Source organism: Choloepus didactylus, chromosome 5 (assembly GCF_015220235.1).
Source record: "Choloepus didactylus isolate mChoDid1 chromosome 5, mChoDid1.pri, whole genome shotgun sequence".
Taxonomy (NCBI): domain Eukaryota; kingdom Metazoa; phylum Chordata; class Mammalia; order Pilosa; family Megalonychidae; genus Choloepus; species Choloepus didactylus.
Window position 1 is genome coordinate 93,680,585 of NC_051311.1, and position 20,418 is coordinate 93,701,002.

Below are 20,418 nucleotides of genomic sequence, written 5' to 3' on the forward strand. Positions count from 1 at the left end.
TCAATTATTTGGATATTTGAAATTATATAAATGTAATTTGTCAGTAGCTATATGTATAAGTAATTCGGTTAAATTGGTTTATTTTAGCAACAGAGATCCATTATGAGAATTATAAGGTAATCTATACCATTATAACATAAAAATTCATGAATCTGAGACCCAGATACCTTTAAAATGCAGGAATGTCCCACATTTAGATTTCTAGGAATCAGAAAAACCTATTTACATAATGTTTCTCAGAAGTATTTGGAGGCATGTTGCTCTCATGGATTAAAACTGATCAAGGGTAAGGGTCCACCTGACATGCTTCCACTACTACCCAACACAGATATGTTTGAGAAATGCAGACTTTCATTATTTCTTTGTCTGAAAACTACTGAACATGTAGAAAATGACAAAATTTAATTGTACACTGATTTTCATTCTGCCTTCCAAATCAACTGTCTTAATGTCATAGAGGAATTAATAGAATGCCAGAACTGGAGGGGCACTGGAAGATCTGCCCAAAGCCCTTCATTTTACACATGGCAAGATTAAGACCCAGAGATGCTAAGTGACTTGCTTACGCTATTCTGATACACTCTTTCAGAGGAAACTCTTCGAGATCCTTTCTGAAAAAAAATCTTATTATATCCAAATGCCCTTTTTATTTCCAACTTAGTAAGAGCTTAAGTGCACTTTCCAATAAAGCTGTTTCCTTTGTTTTATTTTAGTATTAACTATGCATAAATACTATGCCCTTTTCTGACCATACTATAATTTTTTTCTAACATCTTCAGATATTCTCCCTATGTCCTAACAGTCTGTCAGTATAGAAGTCCCTAGATTGCACAATTGGGTTTAATATGAGATATGCAAAAGACATATGTATATATACAAACTTCTGGTCAGGAAATACAAACTTCTGGTCAGGAAATACTCCAGAAGATAAAAGAGCTATGCTAATATGAGATAGTTCTATCTGAGAGGGTGGAAGAATATTTTTGCCTCTATGATAAACTTAATATTGATTTTATTACAATGCTTTGCTTTTGAGTCATGCAAGGATTCTAGATGGAAATTAACTAAAAGTTACTAAGCTTCCACATAGCAGAAATTCGTATTGTATATTAAATAACTGTAAAATATTCCTGCCAGGCACCCTCACCCCTGGCTTAAGACTTAAATATATAAACTATTTTTAGCCTGGAAGAATATTTAGACTATTATTTTTAATAGTCCTTATCAAGTGCATTTATAAGAGGATGCCACTTAAGAGACTTAGGTTTAAAAGGCATAGAGTGAGAATAAAGTACAATAGAACTCCCGCATTTTGAATTTTGAATGTGCAGATGACATCATACTATAATTGTGCTACATAAAGCACTGTGGAAAGATGGGTCTTTTCATCATTAAACTCTTAGATCACAATAAGACCAAATTCTGATTGCCTTCTTATTGACCCTTTTTATTCATATAAAGTGTTCTATGCTATTCCACAATAAAAATGAAATAGAAGCCTCCTGAGGGCGACTATGAAGCCCAGCACCACCAACCTCTTGTGTCCTTGTCACATGCTCCCCACTGTGCCCTGCACAGCCAGCCCCTCTCCTTTCAGGCAGAATGATCATTCCTGCCAGGCAATCTATGTTTTAATGGTAGAGGCAAATTAGTTTTCTAGCCAAATTGTTATTTTTTAAAAACCTCAATTTTTAGTATGACTGCTTAGGGTTATGAGTTGAGAAACAGTCATCAAAAAGATAGACCTGTATCCAGGATGGAAGACTGCTTCCTCTGAACACCTCCATCAGTTGTAGAACTGACATTTAAACTATCATAATTTTACTAGGACCTACTTGCCATCTAGCAATTAAACTCAGTTTACTGCAGCCCTGGTGGTCTCATATTTATTCAGGAAGGTACTCTGGGTAACATTGTCAACTTGTGCTATCAAGAAAATGCTTTCAGATACTAAATAACTTTCAATCAAGGAGTGATTTGAGACTTAACTGCTCACATTTTTTCCCCCTTCTATCTCCTGTCTAATTCTAGAAGCATTAAATTTTAAGCTACTAAATGAAATAAATTTATAAGCTGGATTGGATCTAATTTCTAAAATGCATGGGAAAAAATGTGTGCTCTACCACAACTTTTATTTTGCTCTACCACAACTTTTATTGTGCTATCTTTATTACTTAGTTCATATCATGGTATTTTTCTCTCTTAGCAGGAACATGTTAGAAATATATGTTTCCATAGTTATTTACAAAACCCCCCAAAGATACCATTTTTGAAATTAGAAACCCCCAAATTAATTAAAATCTATGTATTAAAAATGGCAAACAGCTTAACTGGATTTACTGATCTTTATCAATCTATATATCTGCAAAGTGATGCATAATGCAATATATTAGAGATTCCAGCTGAAAGGTAAAGTTTTCTTCATGGGATAAAGGTACAGAAAATTAACCTTCATAGTATAGTTAGGACATTTAAAATGATAATATGTTATTATATTTTTTGCTACTCTTCTTTTAGGATGGTACAAGTCTCAATATTTACATATCATCTTATTTTAATATTTCACTAAAATTCTCTGGAGTGCCAGATAACATCTGTGGGCGGTACTTTAATTAAATTCATTGGACATCACAATGTCTGAGGATTATCAGGCCAGGGCCTGAGGATCTTCTCCAGGAAGGCAAAGTGTCCTTTCATGATCATGTAATAGCTGACTGCAGCTAGGGCGTCTGTACATTTATCAAAACCTTTCACAAATCTATCAGTAGCTCCAGTTAGACTGCATTAGGTGTTTAATTACTTGGGCAAGGGAGACTAGAGACAGGAAGGTTCAAGCAGGACTTGCACAGCCTTTGGGGCTGTCGGTTCTGTGGTGCTATGGAGAGCTACTACCTTGTGTGATGCAGTTCTCACCATCCATTTCCATTTAGAGTCTCTAGCAGTGTGCCATGGTGGATAATAGTTTTATTCTACCCCATCTCTCCAAATCTCTCTGCTGTGAGTCTGGACGGGGGTGCAAACTACAACCATTGCTCAATAATGAACAAGGAAAAGAGCAGTAAAAAGACCAAGAGCTTAGAAATACAACCATTCATTTGTGATTAGCCATAAATTACTTCTGTACTACAATACTGAACAATGAAAGGATTCAAGAATGAACAATGGACAACAAAAGGGCAGAATGAGTGCCATAGAATTGAAAAATACAACTGTTCATTTTTGATCTGCTACAGATTATAATTTCATTTCAGGTATAATACTTAAACAACAGTTTGCTCCTCCAGCATAGGCTTTAATTGGCCTGTAGCTACCTCTAAATGACTACCTTTGCTTCAATACCCATTGCTTATTTTGGGTTAATGCTTCCTAATTTCTGGAAAGAAAAATTGTGTGAGTTCTTTTTGAAGAAATTCCAGTGGAATTTCTGTTCTAAAGAGGTTATACCATAAGGGACATCACACCATAAGGATCCCTGACACTTTTATGATCCTACGTTTGAGTGATGTGTTATTGCAAAGGAGTGTGGACATGTTGTACCTCATAAATTACTTATTTATAATAACCAGTGTTCAATGTGAGAGGGAAAAGGTTAGACTACTTCAGTAATAACTCAGCTTGGGTTCACACTAAGGGACAGAGCCATGAGGAAAGGGTTTCAAGGGACAAGGGTTTCTCTTCCATGTCCATTCCTGCTTTCATTGTCTGCTCCAGCTTCCAAGGCTGCAAAGGGGGAGCATGCTCAAGAAATGGACCATGATTGGGGATAGTAAGACAAACCTTTAGAATAATTCTGGTTTAAGGAAAAGATTAGCAACAGGACAGGACAGGGTTCTCCTTCCCAAATCAACAAGGTTTCATTAGAATGGCCAAAACTTTAGCTTGCAAAATTCCAAAGTAAGTAACACTCATTTTCTTTGGGAAGCAGTTTTTATTGCCTTGCCTGGATAGTCATCTATTTGCAGTTATGTAAGTGTAATCTTCCTTAAGGGCAGGAAGACAGATGAGATTAGCTACTTTTCAGCTCTGTGATTACTGCAATGTTGAAGCTGACTTACTCTCCGGGATAAGAATGAGAATTCCATGTCATAGGACTCACATGCATTACGCTTTATCACCTATTTTTTCTTACCCAGTTTGCTATGCTCTAGATGTGCACATCTGGACAACTTTCCGGGAATGGGGGAAGTTCACTGGGTATGTGGCTTCTAAGACAAGCCAACATATAAGTTTTTACCTTAATTAAGGGATAAAACATGTATGGGAGAAAATTCACTCACCAACATAGAATTTCAGTCAGTCAAATAAATTAACTTAAAAAAAGGAAATTATGTATCTGAGTAGGTATTATACATTTTACTCATGGTCTGAATATTTAGACACATGCTTTTCTTGGACAGTAATGATGCCCATTCCTTTATAAATAATATAATAAAGGGAAACTATGTAATCTATCATTCAAATGAGGATGTTTTTGAGAGTGAAAGGGAACTATTAATATTTATGCCAGAAAAGACAGATCAGAACTGTCCTAGGCAAACCAGGATGTGTGGTTACCCTAGATAGACTTAAGAGTAATTAGGTCATTAAAAGTAGCTTCCTATCATTAGAAATATGTGGTTGAAGTAAGGAAGCAATGATGTACAGTATATGAAAAGAATGGAAGGAGAAAATGGGAGAGGGGAATGGTAGCGAGGGTTTTAGAAATCTTTTTTTTTTTTAAGGATAGAAAGGGTGTACACAGTCCAACTCGAGGAACAGAACATATAAACATTCAAGTCCTTCCTCTTGTGACTGTAGAGAAAATTCAAATCCTTCCTTCATGAGAGTCATGGGAAAAAGGCAGAGAAGAGAGAAGTAAAAAAATGGCATGGCCTGTCCCACAACACAAAGGTAGTATTTTCTCTTGCTTTCTGACTTTTAAAACTGCAAGTAATGGGGACAGCAAGAAGCAAGGTTATCAACAGAGGCCATCTACACAAAGAGAAAGTGATGTTTATCTAAAACTCTAGGGTAGAGATTGAGAATTATTGCTTTTTTTCTGAGGATTGCTGGTAAAGATGTAGGGTCAGTGCTTAAATAATTAAATCAAAACCTAGAAGCCCCAATTGGTGAAAAGTTTCCTTGGGGATTTTTTTTTGAGATGTGGTTCTACTTTTATGTATTTAAGCTTAAGCTTAGGTAAAAATCAATTAGTGGGAAAAAATTTCTTTTTGCATAGAGCTCTCCAGCAAGGACTAATGATTTTAAAGAGACTTTGAAAATTAAAAGATACCTAGGAGGCGGGGCAAGATGGCAGACTGGTGAGCTGTATGTTTTAGTTACTCCTCCAGGAAAGTAGGTAAAAAGCCAGGAACTGCGTGGACTGGACACCACAGAGCAATCTGTCTTTGGGCATACTTCATACAACACTCATGAAAACGTGGAACTGCTGAGATCAGCGAAATCTGTAAGTTTTTGCGGCCAGGGGACCCGCGCCCCTCCCTGCCAGGCTCAGTCCCGGGGGAGGAGGGGCTGTCAGCTCCAGGAAGGAGAAGGGAGAATTGCAGTGGCTGCTCTCATCGGAAACTCATTCTACTGATTCAAACTCCAACCATAGATAGACTGAGGCCAGACACCAGAGACTCTGAGAGCAGCCAGCCCAGCAGAGAGGAGACGGGCATAGAAGGAAAACAACACGAGAAGCTCCAAAGTAAAAGCAGAGGATTTTTGGAGTTCTGGTGAACACAGAAAGGGGAAGGGCGGAGATCAGGCCTTGAGGCGCATATGCAAATCCCAAAGCAAGGCTGATCTCTCTGCCCAGGGCACCTTTCCTTAATGGCCCTGGTTGCTTTGTCTATTAGCATTTCAATAACCCATTAGATCTCTGAGGAGGGCCGTTTTTTTTTTTTTTTTTTTTTTAAATCCTTTTTGCTTTTTCTAAAACAATTACTCTAAGAAGCTCAATACAGAAAGCTTCAAAGAATTGAAATTTGGGCACGTCAAGTCAAGAGCAGAAATAAGAGAGCTCTGAGACAAAAGGCAATAATCCAGTGGCTGAGAAAATTCACTAAACAACACAACTTCCCAAGAAAAGGGGGGTGTCCGCTCACAGCCACCATCCTGGTGGACAGGAAACACTCCTGCCCATCGCCAGCCCCATAGCCCAGAGCTGCCCCAGACAACCCAGTGTGACGGAAGTGCTTCAAATAACAGGCACACACCACAAAACTGGGCGTGGACATTAGCCTTCCCTGCAACCTCAGCTGAATGTCCCAGAGCTGGGAAGGGGGAGCAGTGTGAATTAACAGAGCCCCATTCAGCCATCATTTGAGCAGACTGGGAGCCTCCCAACACAGCCCAGCAGCCCAGAACTGCCCTGGGGGGACGGCACTCACCTGTGACATAGCACAGTCATCCCTCAACAGAGGACCCGGGGTGCACAGCCTGGAAGAGGGGCCCACTCGCAAGTCTCAGGAGCCATACGCCAATACCAAAGACTTGTGGGTCAGTGGCAGAGACAAACTGTGGCAGGACTGAACTGAAGGATTAGACTATTGCAGTAGCTTTAAAACTCTAGGATCATCAGGGAGATTTGATTGTTAGGGCCACCCCCCCTCCCCGACTGCCCAGAAACACGCCCCACATACAGGGCAGGCAACACCAACTACACACGCAAGCTTGGGACACCAATTGGGCCCCACAAGACTCACTCCCCCACTCACCAAAAAGGCTAAGCAGGGGAGATCTGGCTTGTGGAGAACAGGTGGCTCGTGGACGCCACCTGCTGGTTAGTTAGAGAAAGTGTACTCCACGAAGCTGTAGATCTGATAAATTAGAGATAAGGACTTCAACTGGTCTACAAACCCTAAAAGAACCCTATCAAGGACAGCAAATGCCACGAGGCCAAAAACAACAGAAAATTATAAAGCATATGAAAAAACCAGACGATATGGATAACCCAAGCCCAAGCACCCAAATCAAAAGACCAGAAGAGACACACCTAGAGCAGCTACTCAAAGAACTAAAGATGAACAATGAGACCCTAGTACGGGATATGAAGGAAATCAAGAAGACCCTAGAAGAGCATAAAGAAGACATTTCAAGACTAAATAAAAAAAATGGATGATCTTATGGAAATTAAAGAAACTGTTGACCAAATTAAAAAGATTCTGGACACTCATAGTACAAGACTAGAGGAAGTTGAACAACGAATCAGTGACCTGGAAGATGACAGAATGGAAAATGAAAGCATAAAAGAAAGAATGGGGAAAAAAATTGAAAAACTCGAAATGGACCTCAGGGATATGATAGATAATATGAAGCGTCCGAATATAAGACTCATTGGTGTCCCAGAAGGGGAAGAAAAGGGTAAAGGTCTAGGAAGAGTATTCAAAGAAATTGTTGGGGAAAACTTCCCAAATCTTCTAAACAACATAAATACACAAATCATAAATGCTCAGCGAACTCCAAATAGAATAAATCCAAAAAAAACCCACTCCGAGACATATACTGATCACACTGTCAAACATAGAAGAGAAGGAGCAAGTTCTGAAAGCAGCAAGAGAAAAGCAATTCACCACATACAAAGGAAACAGCATAAGACTAAGTAGTGACTACTCAGCAGCCACCATGGAGGCGAGAAGGCAATGGCACGATATATTTAAAATTCTGAGAGAGAGGAATTTCCAGCCAAGAATACTTTATCCAGCAAAGCTCTCCTTCAAATTTGAGGGAGAGCTTAAATTTTTCACAGACAAAGAAATGCTGAGAGAATTTGCTAACAAGAGACCTGCCCTACTGGAGATACTAAAGGGAGCCCTACAGACAGAGAAACAAAGACAGGACAGAGAGACTTGGAGAAAGGTTCAGTACTAAAGAGATTCGGTATGGGTACAATAAAGGATATTAATAGAGAGAGGGAAAAATATGGCAAACATAATCCAAAGGATAAGATGGCCGATTCAAGAAATGCCTTCACGGTTTTAACGTTGAATGTAAATGGATTAAACTCCCCAATTAAAAGATATAGATTCGCAGAATGGATCAAAACAAATGAACCATCAATATGTTGCATACAAGAGACTCATCTTAGACACAGGGACACAAAGAAATTGAAAGTGAAAGGATGGAAAAAAATATTTCATGCAAGCTACAGCCAAAAGAAAGCAGGTGTAGCAATATTAATCTCAGATAAAATAGACTTCAAATGCAGGGATGTTTTGAGAGACAAAGAAGGCCACTACATACTAATAAAAGGGGCAATTCAGCAAGAAGAAATAACAATCGTAAATGTCTATGCACCCAATCAAGGTGCCACAAAATACATGAGAGAAACATTGGCAAAACTAAAGGAAGCAATTGATGTTTCCACAATAATTGTGGGAGACTTCAACACATCACTCTCTCCTATAGATAGATCAACCAGACAGAAGACCAATAAGGAAACTGAAAACCTAAACAATCTGATAAATGAATTAGATTTAACAGACATCTACAGGACATTACATCCCAAATCACCAGGATACACATACTTTTCTAGTGCTCACGGAACTTTCTCCAGAATAGATCATATGCTGGGACATAAAACAAGCCTCAATAAATTTAAAAAGATTGAAATTATTCAAAGCACATTCTCTGACCACAATGGAATACAATTAGAAGTCAATAACCATCAGAGACTTAGAAAATTCACAAATACCTGGAGGTTAAACAACACACTCCTAAACAATCAGTGGGTTAAAGAAGAAATAGCAAGAGAAATTGCTAAATATATAGAGACGAATGAAAATGAGAACACAACATACCAAAACCTATGGGATGCAGCAAAAGCAGTGCTAAGGGGGAAATTTATAGCACTAAACGCATATATTAAAAAGGAAGAAAGAGCCAAAATCAAAGAACTAATGGATCAACTGAAGAAGCTAGAAAATGAACAGCAAACCAATCCTAAACCAAGTAGAAGAAAAGAAATAACAAGGATTAAAGCAGAAATAAATGACATAGAGAACAAAAAAACAATAGAAAGGATAAATATCACCAAAAGTTGGTTCTTTGAGAAGATCAACAAGATTGACAAGCCCCTAGCTAGACTGACAAAATCAAAAAGAGAGAAGACCCATATAAACAAAATAATGAATGAAAAAGGTGACATAACTGCAGATCCTGAAGAAATTAAAAAAATTATAAGAGGATATTATGAACAACTGTATGGCAACAAACTGGATAATGTAGAAGAAATGGACAATTTCCTGGAAACATATGAACAACCTAGACTGACCAGAGAAGAAATAGAAGACCTCAACCAACCCATCACAAGCAAAGAGATCCAATCAGTCATCAAAAATCTTCCCACAAATAAATGCCCAGGGCCAGATGGCTTCACAGGGGAATTCTACCAAACTTTCCAGAAAGAACTGACACCAATCTTACTCAAACTCTTTCAAAACATTGAAAAAAAATGGAACACTACCTAACTCATTTTATGAAGCTAACATCAATCTAATACCAAAACCAGGCAAAGATGCTACAAAAAAGGAAAACTACCGGCCAATCTCCCTAATGAATATAGATGCAAAAATCCTCAACAAAATACTTGCAAATCGAATCCAAAGACACATTAAAAAAATCATACACCATGACCAAGTGGGGTTCATTCCAGGCATGCAAGGATGGTTCAACATCAGAAAAACAATCAATGTATTACAACACATTAAAAACTCGAAAGGGAAAAATCAATTGATCATCTCAATAGATGCTGAAAAAGCATTTGACAAAATCCAACATCCCTTTTTGATAAAAACACTTCAAAAGGTAGGAATTGAAGGAAACTTCCTCAACATGATAAAGAGCATATATGAAAAACCCACAGCCAGCATAGTACTCAATGGTGAGAGACTGAAAGCCTTCCCTCTAAGATCAGGAACAAGACAAGGATGCCCGCTGTCACCACTGTTATTCAACATTGTGCTGGAAGTGCTAGCCAGGGCAATCCGGCAAGACAAAGAAATAAAAGGCATCCAAATTGGAAAAGAAGAAGTAAAACTGTCATTGTTTGCAGATGATATGATCTTATATCTAGAAAACCCTGAGAAATCAACGATACACCTACTAGAGCTAATAAACAAATTTAGCAAAGTAGCGGGATACAAGATTAATGCACATAAGTCAGTAATGTTTCTATATGCTAGAAATGAACAAACTGAAGAGACACTCAAGAAAAAGATACCATTTTCAATAGCAACTAAAAAAATCAAGTACCTAGGAATCAACTTAACCAAAGATGTAAAAGTCCTATACAAAGAAAACTACATAACTCTACTAAAAGAAATAGAAGGGGACCTTAAAAGATGGAAAAATATTCCATGTTCATGGATAGGAAGGCTAAATGTCATTAAGATGTCAATTCTACCCAAACTCATCTACAGATTCAATGCAATCCCAATCAAAATTCCAACAACCTACTTTGCAGACTTGGAAAAGCTAGTTATCAAATTTATTTGGAAAGGGAAGATGCCTCGAATTGCTAAAGACACTCTAAAAAAGAAAAACGAAGTGGGAGGACTTACACTCCCTGACTTTGAAGCTTATTATAAAGTCACAGTTGCCAAGACAGCATGGTACTGGCACAAAGATAGACATATAGATCAATGGAATCGAATTGAGAATTCAGAGATAGACCCTCAGATCTATGGCCGACTGATCTTTGATAAGGCCCCCAAAGTCACCGAACTGAGCCATAATGGTCTTTTCAACAAATGGGGCTGGGAGAGTTGGATATCCATATCCAAAAGAATGAAAGAGGACCCCTACCTCACCCCCTACACAAAAATTAACTCAAAATGGACCAAAGATCTCAATATAAAAGAAAGTACCATAAAACTCCTAGAAGATAATGTAGGAAAACATCTTCAAGACCTTGTATTAGGAGGCCACTTCCTAGACTTTACACCCAAAGCACAAGCAACAAAAGAGAAAATAGATAAATGGGAACTCCTCAAGCTTAGAAGTTTCTGCACCTCAAAGGAATTTCTCAAAAAGGTAAAGAGGCAGCCAACTCAATGGGAAAAATTTTTGGAAACCATGTATCTGACAAAAGACTGATATCTTGCATATACAAAGAAATCCTACAACTCAATGACAATAGTACAGACAGCCCAATTATAAAATGGGCAAAAGATATGAAAAGACAGTTCTCTGAAGAGGAAATACAAATGACCAAGAAACACATGAAAAAATGTTCAGCTTCACTAGCTATTAGAGAGATGCAAATTAAGACCACAATGAGATACCATCTAACACCGGTTAGAATGGCTGCCATTAAACAAACAGGAAACTACAAATGCTGGAGGGGATGTGGAGAAATTGGAACTCTTATTCATTGTTGGTGGGACTGTATAATGGTTCAGCCACTCTGGAAGTCAGTCTGGCAGTTCCTTAGAAAACTAGATATAGAGCTACCATTCGATCCAGCGATTGCACTCCTCGGTATATACCCGGAAGATCGGAAAGCAGTGACACGAACAGATATCTGCACGCCAATGTTCATAGCAGCATTATTCACAATTGCCAAGAGATGGAAACAACCCAAATGTCCTTCAACAGATGAGTGGATAAATAAAATGTGGTATATACACACGATGGAATACTACGCGGCAGTAAGAAGGAACGATCTGGTGAAACATATGACAACATGGATGAACCTTGAAGACATAATGCTGAGCGAAATAAGCCAGGCACAAAAAGAGAAATATTATATGCTACCACTAATGTGAACTTTGAAAAATGTAAAACAAATGGTTTATAATGTAGAATGTAGGGGAACTAGCAGTAGAGAGCAATTAAGGAAGGGGGAACAATAATCCAGGAAGAACAGATAAGCTATTTAACGTTCTGGGGATGCCCAGAAATGACTATGGTCTGTTAATTTCTGATGGTTGTAGTAGGAACAAGTTCACTGAAATGTTGCTATGTTATGTAACTTTCTTGGGGTAAAGTAGGAACATGTTGGAAGTTAAGCAGTTATCTTAGGTTAGTTGTCTTTTTCTTACTCCCTTGCTATGGTCTCTTTGAAATGCTCTTTTATTGTATGTTTGTTTTCTTTTAACTTTTTTTTTCATACAGGTGATTTGAAAAAAGAAGGGAAAGTTAAAAAAAAAAAAAAAAAAAAAAAAAAAAAGAAAAAAGACAAACAAGGGGAAAAAAAAAAAAAAAAGATGTAGTGCCCCCTTGAGGAGCCTGTGGAGAATGCAGGGGTATTCGCCTACCCCACCTCCATGGTTGCTAACATGACCACAGACATAGGGGACTGGTGGTTTGATGGGTTGAGCCCTCTACCATAAGTTTTACCCTTGGGAAGACGGTTGCTGCAAAGGAGAGGCTAGGCCTCCCTGTATTTGTGCCTAAGAGTCTCCTCCTGAATGCCTCTTTGTTGCTCAGATGTGGCCCTCTCTCTCTGGCTAAGCCAACTTGAAAGGTGAAATCACTGCCCTCCCCCCTACGTGGGATCAGACACCCAGGGAAGTGAATCTCCCTGGCAACGTGGAATATGACTCCCAGGGAGGAATGTAGACCTGGCACCGTGGGACGGAGAACATCTTCTTGACCAAAAGGGGGATGTGAAAGGAAATGAAATAAGCTTCAGTGGCAGAGAGATTCCAAAAGGAGCCGAGAGGTCACTCTGGTGGGCACTCTTATGCACACTTTAGACAACCCTTTTTAGGTTCTAAAGAATTGGGGTAGCTGGTGGTGGATACCTGAAACTATCAAACTACAACCCAGAACCCATGAATCTCGAAGACAGTTGTATAAAAATGTAGCTTATGAGGGGTGACAATGGGATTGGGAAAGCCATAAGGACCAAACACCACTTTGTCTAGTTTATGGATGGATGTGTAGAAAAGTAGGGGAAGGAAACAAACAGACAAAGGTACCCAGTGTTCTTTTTTACTTCAATTGCTCTTTTTCACTCTAATTATTATTCTTGTTATTTTTGTGTGTGTGCTAATGAAGGTGTCAGGGATTGATTTAGGTGATGAATGTACAACTATGTAATGGTACTGTAAACAATCGAAAGTACAATTTGTTTTGTATGACTGCGTGGTATGTGAATATATCTCAATAAAATGATGATTTAAAAAAAAAAAAAAAAAAGATACCTAACACATTACAGTCTCCTGATTGAACATCAGTTTTACACATGGAAGTTGAGAAAATTATATTTTCTAATTGTATTTACAGCACAGTTTTGCATGATAGTATACAAATATTATTTACTGTGCTATATAATGCAGCCGTGTTCAGGAATTGTTTGTCTGTGTTTCCAATTTCTCTCAACTTTCTAAGAGCAGAGGTTATTTCTTATGATTTTTCTCTTGGGAGTGCTAGCAGAGTTCTAGACACACACAGAGTGTTTCATAAATTCTTGCTGATTGATGTGGAGCTTGGGGGTGACATTTCTGGGCCCTCTGTTTGATGCTCTCGAATCAGAGGCACCACCCTGCCTGCTGGGTGGAAGAATCTTCCTTTGCCTCATCAGAGGAGGATCCCATGAAGACTAGCGGTGTTTCTAGCCTTCCTCTCCTACGCATGTATCTGTCATGTTCTATTTTATGTGGCTTTAGTATCCTATGGTTGTCTTCATTTGTTTGAAAGAACAGCATTTTTTTTTCCAGAAATACATCTTTATTGAGATGGCCTGTGCATGCACATTAAAATGTCACTATAATCTAATTATGAGTCAAACGAGGCACAGCAGCATTTACATCATTTGATAAATTTCTACCATTTGCAGGGGACTGGTAACTTGAATCTGAATGTTTCTTGACAGCTTTGTTATAACAAACATTCTGTCACTCTGTACAGCAGAGGTCTGTGGGTTTTATTTGGTTACTGTGACCCAGTTTTGAAAATGAATGTAAAAATCTCTTTAGCTTTAGACGTGGTTGTAAGGGAGGATACCATGGAATCCTATAGACCAGGGGAAAGTGCCAAAGGACTTTGTTTAGAAAACTTTGGCTTGGGATCCCATCTATACTTTTCCTGGTTCCACTGATTTTTCTCACAGGGAAAAGGTGGGGGGACACAAGGATAGAGCCAAACCAAAATGTTATGCATATGAATCAAAGCAATATGTTAGGAGTGGTTCACAATCATATTCTGCATATGAGTCTTTGGTTTAGAGCCATACATTTTGTGATCACTGAATAAAACAGAAAAACACAACTATTTGCAAATATGGGAATTAGACCAAGCTTTTCCTCTATTAGTTAAATTTTTTTTAAAGTATCATTCCAAAAATTTAAATGAGAGAATGAAACTTTTTCATACTTGGAAACAGGAAATATATAGAGGACAAAAGACTGCTTTGTTCTTTCAAGACACTTGCATAGCCACAAGCAGAGTGAATTGCTCTGCTATTCAGAGAGACTAGAAAAAGTGGCACCATGCTTTTTTTGTTTTCCTTAATCTTTAGGGGTAGAGCTTTTCTTACCTTGACATGATTTCTGGGTTTCATTCACACTCCATTTAGTGTTATAAAATAACATGATATAAAAAAGACAGATGGGGAAAGGAAATGAGCTCACCGTCTTTTGGCTTTCTAAGAGTTGTGACCCTGAAAGCATTACTGCGGCCTTAGAAACATTAGTGGGTGCTGATGAAAGCAAGAGGAGGCAGGATTAGAGCAGGGCAGTCGTGGCATGGCGAGAGCGCTGATGGAGGGTGGGGAGGGGGACGTGGTGGGGAGTCAGGATGCTTGTTGTTTCTGTGGCTGTGAAGGCAAAGGGGATAAAGAGCTCCCAGAGGACAGCAAAAGAAAGTTATGGGAGGTTAAGGAGGATTGGTCTGTTCGGTTTGTCACAAGGTGAGGAGGGGAAAGACAATGAATGGAAGCAGCCTTTTTTGTTTGCAGGAGCTGGATAAAGAAATCAGAATTCTTTTAGGGTTGAAAAGAGGGCCATGCACAATTCCTGCTTTAGAAACCAAGGACACAATAGTATCAGACAACCATAAAGAGAAGACTGTGAATAAACACCGGTTGGATTTGTTCTGAATAATAAAGCCTTGTATTGACTAGGAAACTGCAAAAGGGTAGAAACAAATGACTAGCAAAGGGACAAAAAAAAACAGGATGGAGCATCTTTTAATGCTCCCTATATGGTATCAAAAATTTGAATAAGCCAAGGACATATGATGATATTTTAATCCTGCACTGTGTTTCCAAACTGTGAGTTAGAACCTCTGCTGTATCTTGATGTCTACCTGTTTACACTCACTCTTCTTGTTTTCTCAGTAAAACTTAGAAGAGCAGGAGTATCACTCATCTTTGATATCTTCCTACAGTGCTGAGAACAAAGTATTTATTATTCAATAGATACTTGATTACTGATGCAGAAAAGGTATTAAGGACTGTACTGAAATCTTTTCAATTATTTTCAGTTTAATGAACATTTATATGTTGTACTTGTACCCTTTATTAGTCATCTAAAGATGCTTACTTTTCACTCTACCAAGGCAAAAACATTCTAACTATACAACTCTTTTCAAGACATTTCGGTTGTTTTCCAGAGGGGAAGAATGAAGTACAGTGGTCCTGATATATCCCATTATTTAAAAAAGGGGGGAGGGATCATTTTGATGAAACTGATTTCTCAATGGCTTGCTGTCTACACTATTTTATCAACCCAAATTACTTTTACAAAGAGTTGTAGAGGATGGGGAAGAGGTATTATGCCTGCTTTTCCCTTTAGCAGCTGGATGCATAATTCTTAGCCTCTGAGCTCATCAAAAGACTAAGCACATTAGAGGTCCTTGGAGATTGCACACATTTTAAAACTTGCTATTCATGTTTCAGATGATAAAGTTGGAAATGGCATCGGCAGAACACCAAAGCTAAGGAAATCAGCAGACCATAAATGGGAGTGCCAGGGACCAAAACCCTTCTCATTAGCCTAGGTTTCTTGATCTTTTTATGCTGTGTATTTCCCGCCATAGATTATACAGTCATGCCATTCAAATCCCTGTCCTCTAACATAGTGAGGAAATGACCTGGGAGATGGCAAAAAGAAGCATGATCAATGTATATGCAATATTAAAGACCTTTGTTTTCTAATATTTATAAAGTGCAATGAAATAATTTTAAAAGACCTTCAAATAGGGTGACAAGTGCATATATGATTTTTTAAGGTTGAACTTTTAAATGGGCTCCACTGCATTAAACAAGAAGTAGAAGATTTGAGCAGAAATGATTGGAGCCTGGCTCTGTGCCACTTTTAGAACAAATTGATTTCATGATTGTGGGTTGGAAGGACTTGAGTGACGTTTCACTCAAGGCCTTAACTTTTTCATTGACTGCATTCAAGGCTGTAAGAAAAACCTAGGCTTTAGACTGGAGATCAGATTAAAGAGATAAAAATCCCATTTCTTCTGCTTATTTGGCAACAAACAAAACGAGAAACAAAAAAAAATTCCTGATTTTCCTCAGGGGCCTATTGAAAAAAATGTAGGAAATAAAATTTAAAACCAAAAGATAACAAGCTTCCTTTTAGAGCCTGCAGGCTTTTTTAGAGAAGTTTATATCAGCTGGCTTTACTTTTGAGATACTTTTGAACCTCAGAATGTAAAATCATGCCAGATCATTTCAGCTTCACTGCATCTCCTGGCAGGACTTGAGCTATTACTAATGCACCCTGTTTCATGTGGCTGTCACTTACGCCTACTTTCATAAATGGCTCTAGATTTCTCGTAGAGCTCATATGGGTCAGGCTTCCTTGGGTCAAAGGCCTCTGAAGAGTCAGGAAACGAGCTCCTGTGGAGGGCGGGTGGGAAGGGCAGGTTCTGCGGTATGGCCGGAGCAGATAAACTCGTTTGAGGGCTGCCTTGATTCTCCCATCGGTCCGTTATCTGAAAAGTGCAAGAAAACAGAGAAAATGACCGATGGACTCTTTCTTGCTATTTCACTTGCCCACATACCAAAATGCTCACCTTTAAGTTAGCCTAGACACTGTAGACTTTTCTTCCATGAAGAATTCAAAACTTTGGTATAAGTAAGTGCCTTGAAATAAAAGATGCTATCTCTATATAATAAAGCACCATTGAGTGTTATGAATAAAGTAGGGCCTGACTTTTGAATGCACATTTATATGACCTTGTCACCTATTAGCTGGTAATCTTCAGCAAATCACTTAATCTCTCTGAGTCTGGCTTTTTTTCCTCTATCAAGTACAGATAATATGTAGCTTAAGATAATTTATGTGTACATGCTTACAAATGTATGGTATTATTTGTTCCTTTCCCAAGATAGTCCCAATATATTACACCATTTTTTACCAAAACAGAAGATAAAGTAGTCTGCAAATATTCATTTGACACCTATGTATATTCCGACAGTCTTCTATACTTGAACATTGAATCACTTTACTTACAGTTGATAAATAATTAAAAAAAATCCGAAATTTAAGAATGTTCACAGTCTTCTATTAAGTACTATTTATCGCTGATCTGGTGGTTTTTCCCCCAAATTGTTGCTACTGCTGTTTTAGTAAGGATCTGTAGAACATTTCCCAGTTGACCATACTCTGTCACATTCATCATTTTCTTTGATTCTCATATAGCATTGCGAGGTAAATAAAGCAGGGGCAATGTTCTTTTTACATCAAGGGGAAACTGAGTTTCACTGACGTCACCTCTTGGCACTGCCAACTTCACCTTCATCCAGCAAAGAACTAATTCCGCATTCAAGCTCAACTTCTGCCTTTCTGTTTTGAATAAACCTGGTGTAATAAAAATTAGATTAGGTTACCCTCTTGCCAAAATTCTGCAGTGGTCAGCATGGTCCTCAGGATAAACACCAAACTCCCTACTGGGGCAAGGTAGGCTGGTCCAGCCCCAGCGCCTGCTCATGCTTCTCATCACTGCTGATGGTCTCACCTCTCATTCCCTGGGACTCACCAGGTTCTCTCTTGCTTCTGAACCTTTGCATACTTTGTTTTCCTCTCCTTCTACCTGCAGTTTACCCATTTTTCACCCCTCCATCCCTGTGATGATTAGGTTCATGTGTCAACTTGGCCAGGTGATGGTATACAGGTGTCTGGTCAAGCAAGCACTGGCCTAACCATTGCTGCCAGGACATTTGTGGCTGGTTCATAAACCAGAAGGCTGCTTTATTAAATCATCAGTCAATTGGCTGCAGCTGTGACTGATGACATCAACGAAGGGCATGTCTTCCACAACGAGAGAATTCAGTCAGCTGGATTCGATCCAATCAGTTGAAGACTGTTAAATGAGAAAGTTAGAAGACCTTCACTTCTTCTTCGGCTAACCAGTGAAGCTTTTCCTGAGGAGGTCACCAATGTTGCCAGTTCATTTACTGAGGAGTTCATTGTACATGTTCATCAAAGTTGCCAGTTCGCTGCCTGAGGAGTTCATTGAACATCTTCATTGGAGTTGCTAGTTTGCTGCCTGCCCTATGGAATTTGGACTCGTGCATACCCACAGTTGTGTGAGACACTTTTATAAAATCTTTTATTTATAGATATCTCTTGTTAATTCTGTTTCCCTAGAGAACCCTAACTAATACAACTTGGTACCAGGAGTGATTCTTGAGAAACAGAATCTTAAATGGGCTTTTACAATTGCTTTTCTACTCTGATTAGATTCAAAGGCACTAATGACTTCACTTCCAATAATCAAGATGGCACTGACAGTCCATGGTGTGAGTTGGCAATGGAGATATGCAAAATATCAGTTTGATTTTCCTAATTATACTCTTGTATGAAGCAAGGCTCTGGGTGACAGTGTTTTTGACACCTTAACAGAGTTTTGCAGGGTTAAGAGGTATAATGATGTTGGCTGGTTGCTCTTAGATTCGCTGGATAAAGTTATTATAAGAGAAAGGGAAGAGCTAAAAGCTTCCAATTTAAAACTTAAGCACCGTGTGACAAATGTAAAGGTTTCTATGTGTGCCCTGAAAGAAAATCTTATTTCCTGTCGCTGCAGACTTGAGATTTCCGAAAACCAGACCCAGAGTCTCATTGTGTGAGTAGCAGATTTACAACGCAAACTAAAATCTCAACCTCGCAGGGTGCCTGCCGTTAAAGTAAAGGCACTGATTGGAAAAGAATGGGGTCCTGAAACTTGGGATGGGGACATATGGATTAATAATAATGGCAGTGAGGACACTGGAACCCTGGATTCTGCTGAGTCTTTGTTAGACATACCTGTAATGGTCTGTCCTGAGGAAATAGCCCCCACCTGTAGTCTGCTGTGAGGAGACAGCTACCCAATCTCCAGCCTGCTTTGAGGAAACAGCTTCCCAACCTACAGTCTGCCCTGAGGAGCCTGCCATCCAACCTCCACCTAAAGAGATTAACCCTTCAGTGCTTGCTAAATCTGTAATCACCTCCCCTGAGGAAGCAGCCCTCACTCCTCTGTCTGGAGAGATTAATGCTGTTTCAACAGATGAAACTGAAACAGAATGTCCTGAGGTAAATGGCTTGAGGGATATTTCTAATTATTTTCATGACCCACTCCCACCACCAGTCTTTGCTTCAAGACCTGTAACTAGATTAAAGTCCCAACAGGCCCTGAAGGGTGAGGTACAAAGTATGACCCATGAGGAAGTATGCTATACTCCAAAAGAACTGTATGGATTTTCCAACATTTTATGGACAAAAATCAGGGGAATATGTGTTAGAATGGATATTAAGGGTGTGGGATAATGGTGGAAGGAATATAAAGTTGGAGCAGGATGAATTTACTGAATGGGCCCACTAAGCAGAGATTCTGCATTCAGTGTTGTAGCTCAAGGGGTTAGAAAGGGCGTTAACAGTTTGTTTGGGTGATTGGTTGAAATGTGGATCAAAAGGTGGCCGACATTACCTGAGGTTGAAATGCCAGAACTGCCCTGGTGTAATGTAGAGGAGGTGATTCAAAGGCTTAGAGAGACTGGAATGTTAGAGTAGATTTATCATGGAAGACCTGCTTACACCCCCGGAATGTCCAGAAGACACATCTTTTACCAGGACTGCGAGGAATAAATTTGTGAAGAGCTCTGTAGTTGCCTTCTGTGCAGGTCAGATATTACTGTGAGAATTGCCATCACTGGGCTGGAAACCTTAAACACAATGGGGATAATCGGATCTCAAGTCAGCAGAAGCCATGTGGCAGCAGTTAATTATCAAAGACAAGGTGGGTGTGGCTACCATAATGGAAAACAGACTCAAGGCAGCAATCAAAACAATCTGACTTGCAGAGACTTATGATGTTGGCTAGGAGATCACAGAGTACCTAGCAATAAAATAGATGGGCAGTCTACTAAATTCTTGCTTGAACTGTATAAGCAGAAGAATTGTACGTCAAGTGAACAAAAGTCTACCTTGAATTACAGAAACAGAGAGTCATGGCCCCTTAATCAATTCCCAGACTTGAGACAGTTTACAGATC

The 20,418-nt window shown here is 39.0% G+C and overlaps 1 protein-coding gene across 1 annotated transcript in view; it reads right to left on the reverse strand.

Moving 5' to 3' along the window:
• The window catches only part of MAGI2 (membrane associated guanylate kinase, WW and PDZ domain containing 2), a 1,506,415-nt gene that overhangs the window by 173,934 nt on the left and 1,312,063 nt on the right, over nucleotides 1-20,418 (reverse strand). Inside the window, 1 exon segment of the mRNA XM_037836511.1 lies at nucleotides 16,689-16,878. Coding sequence (XP_037692439.1) covers nucleotides 16,689-16,878 — 190 coding nt within the window.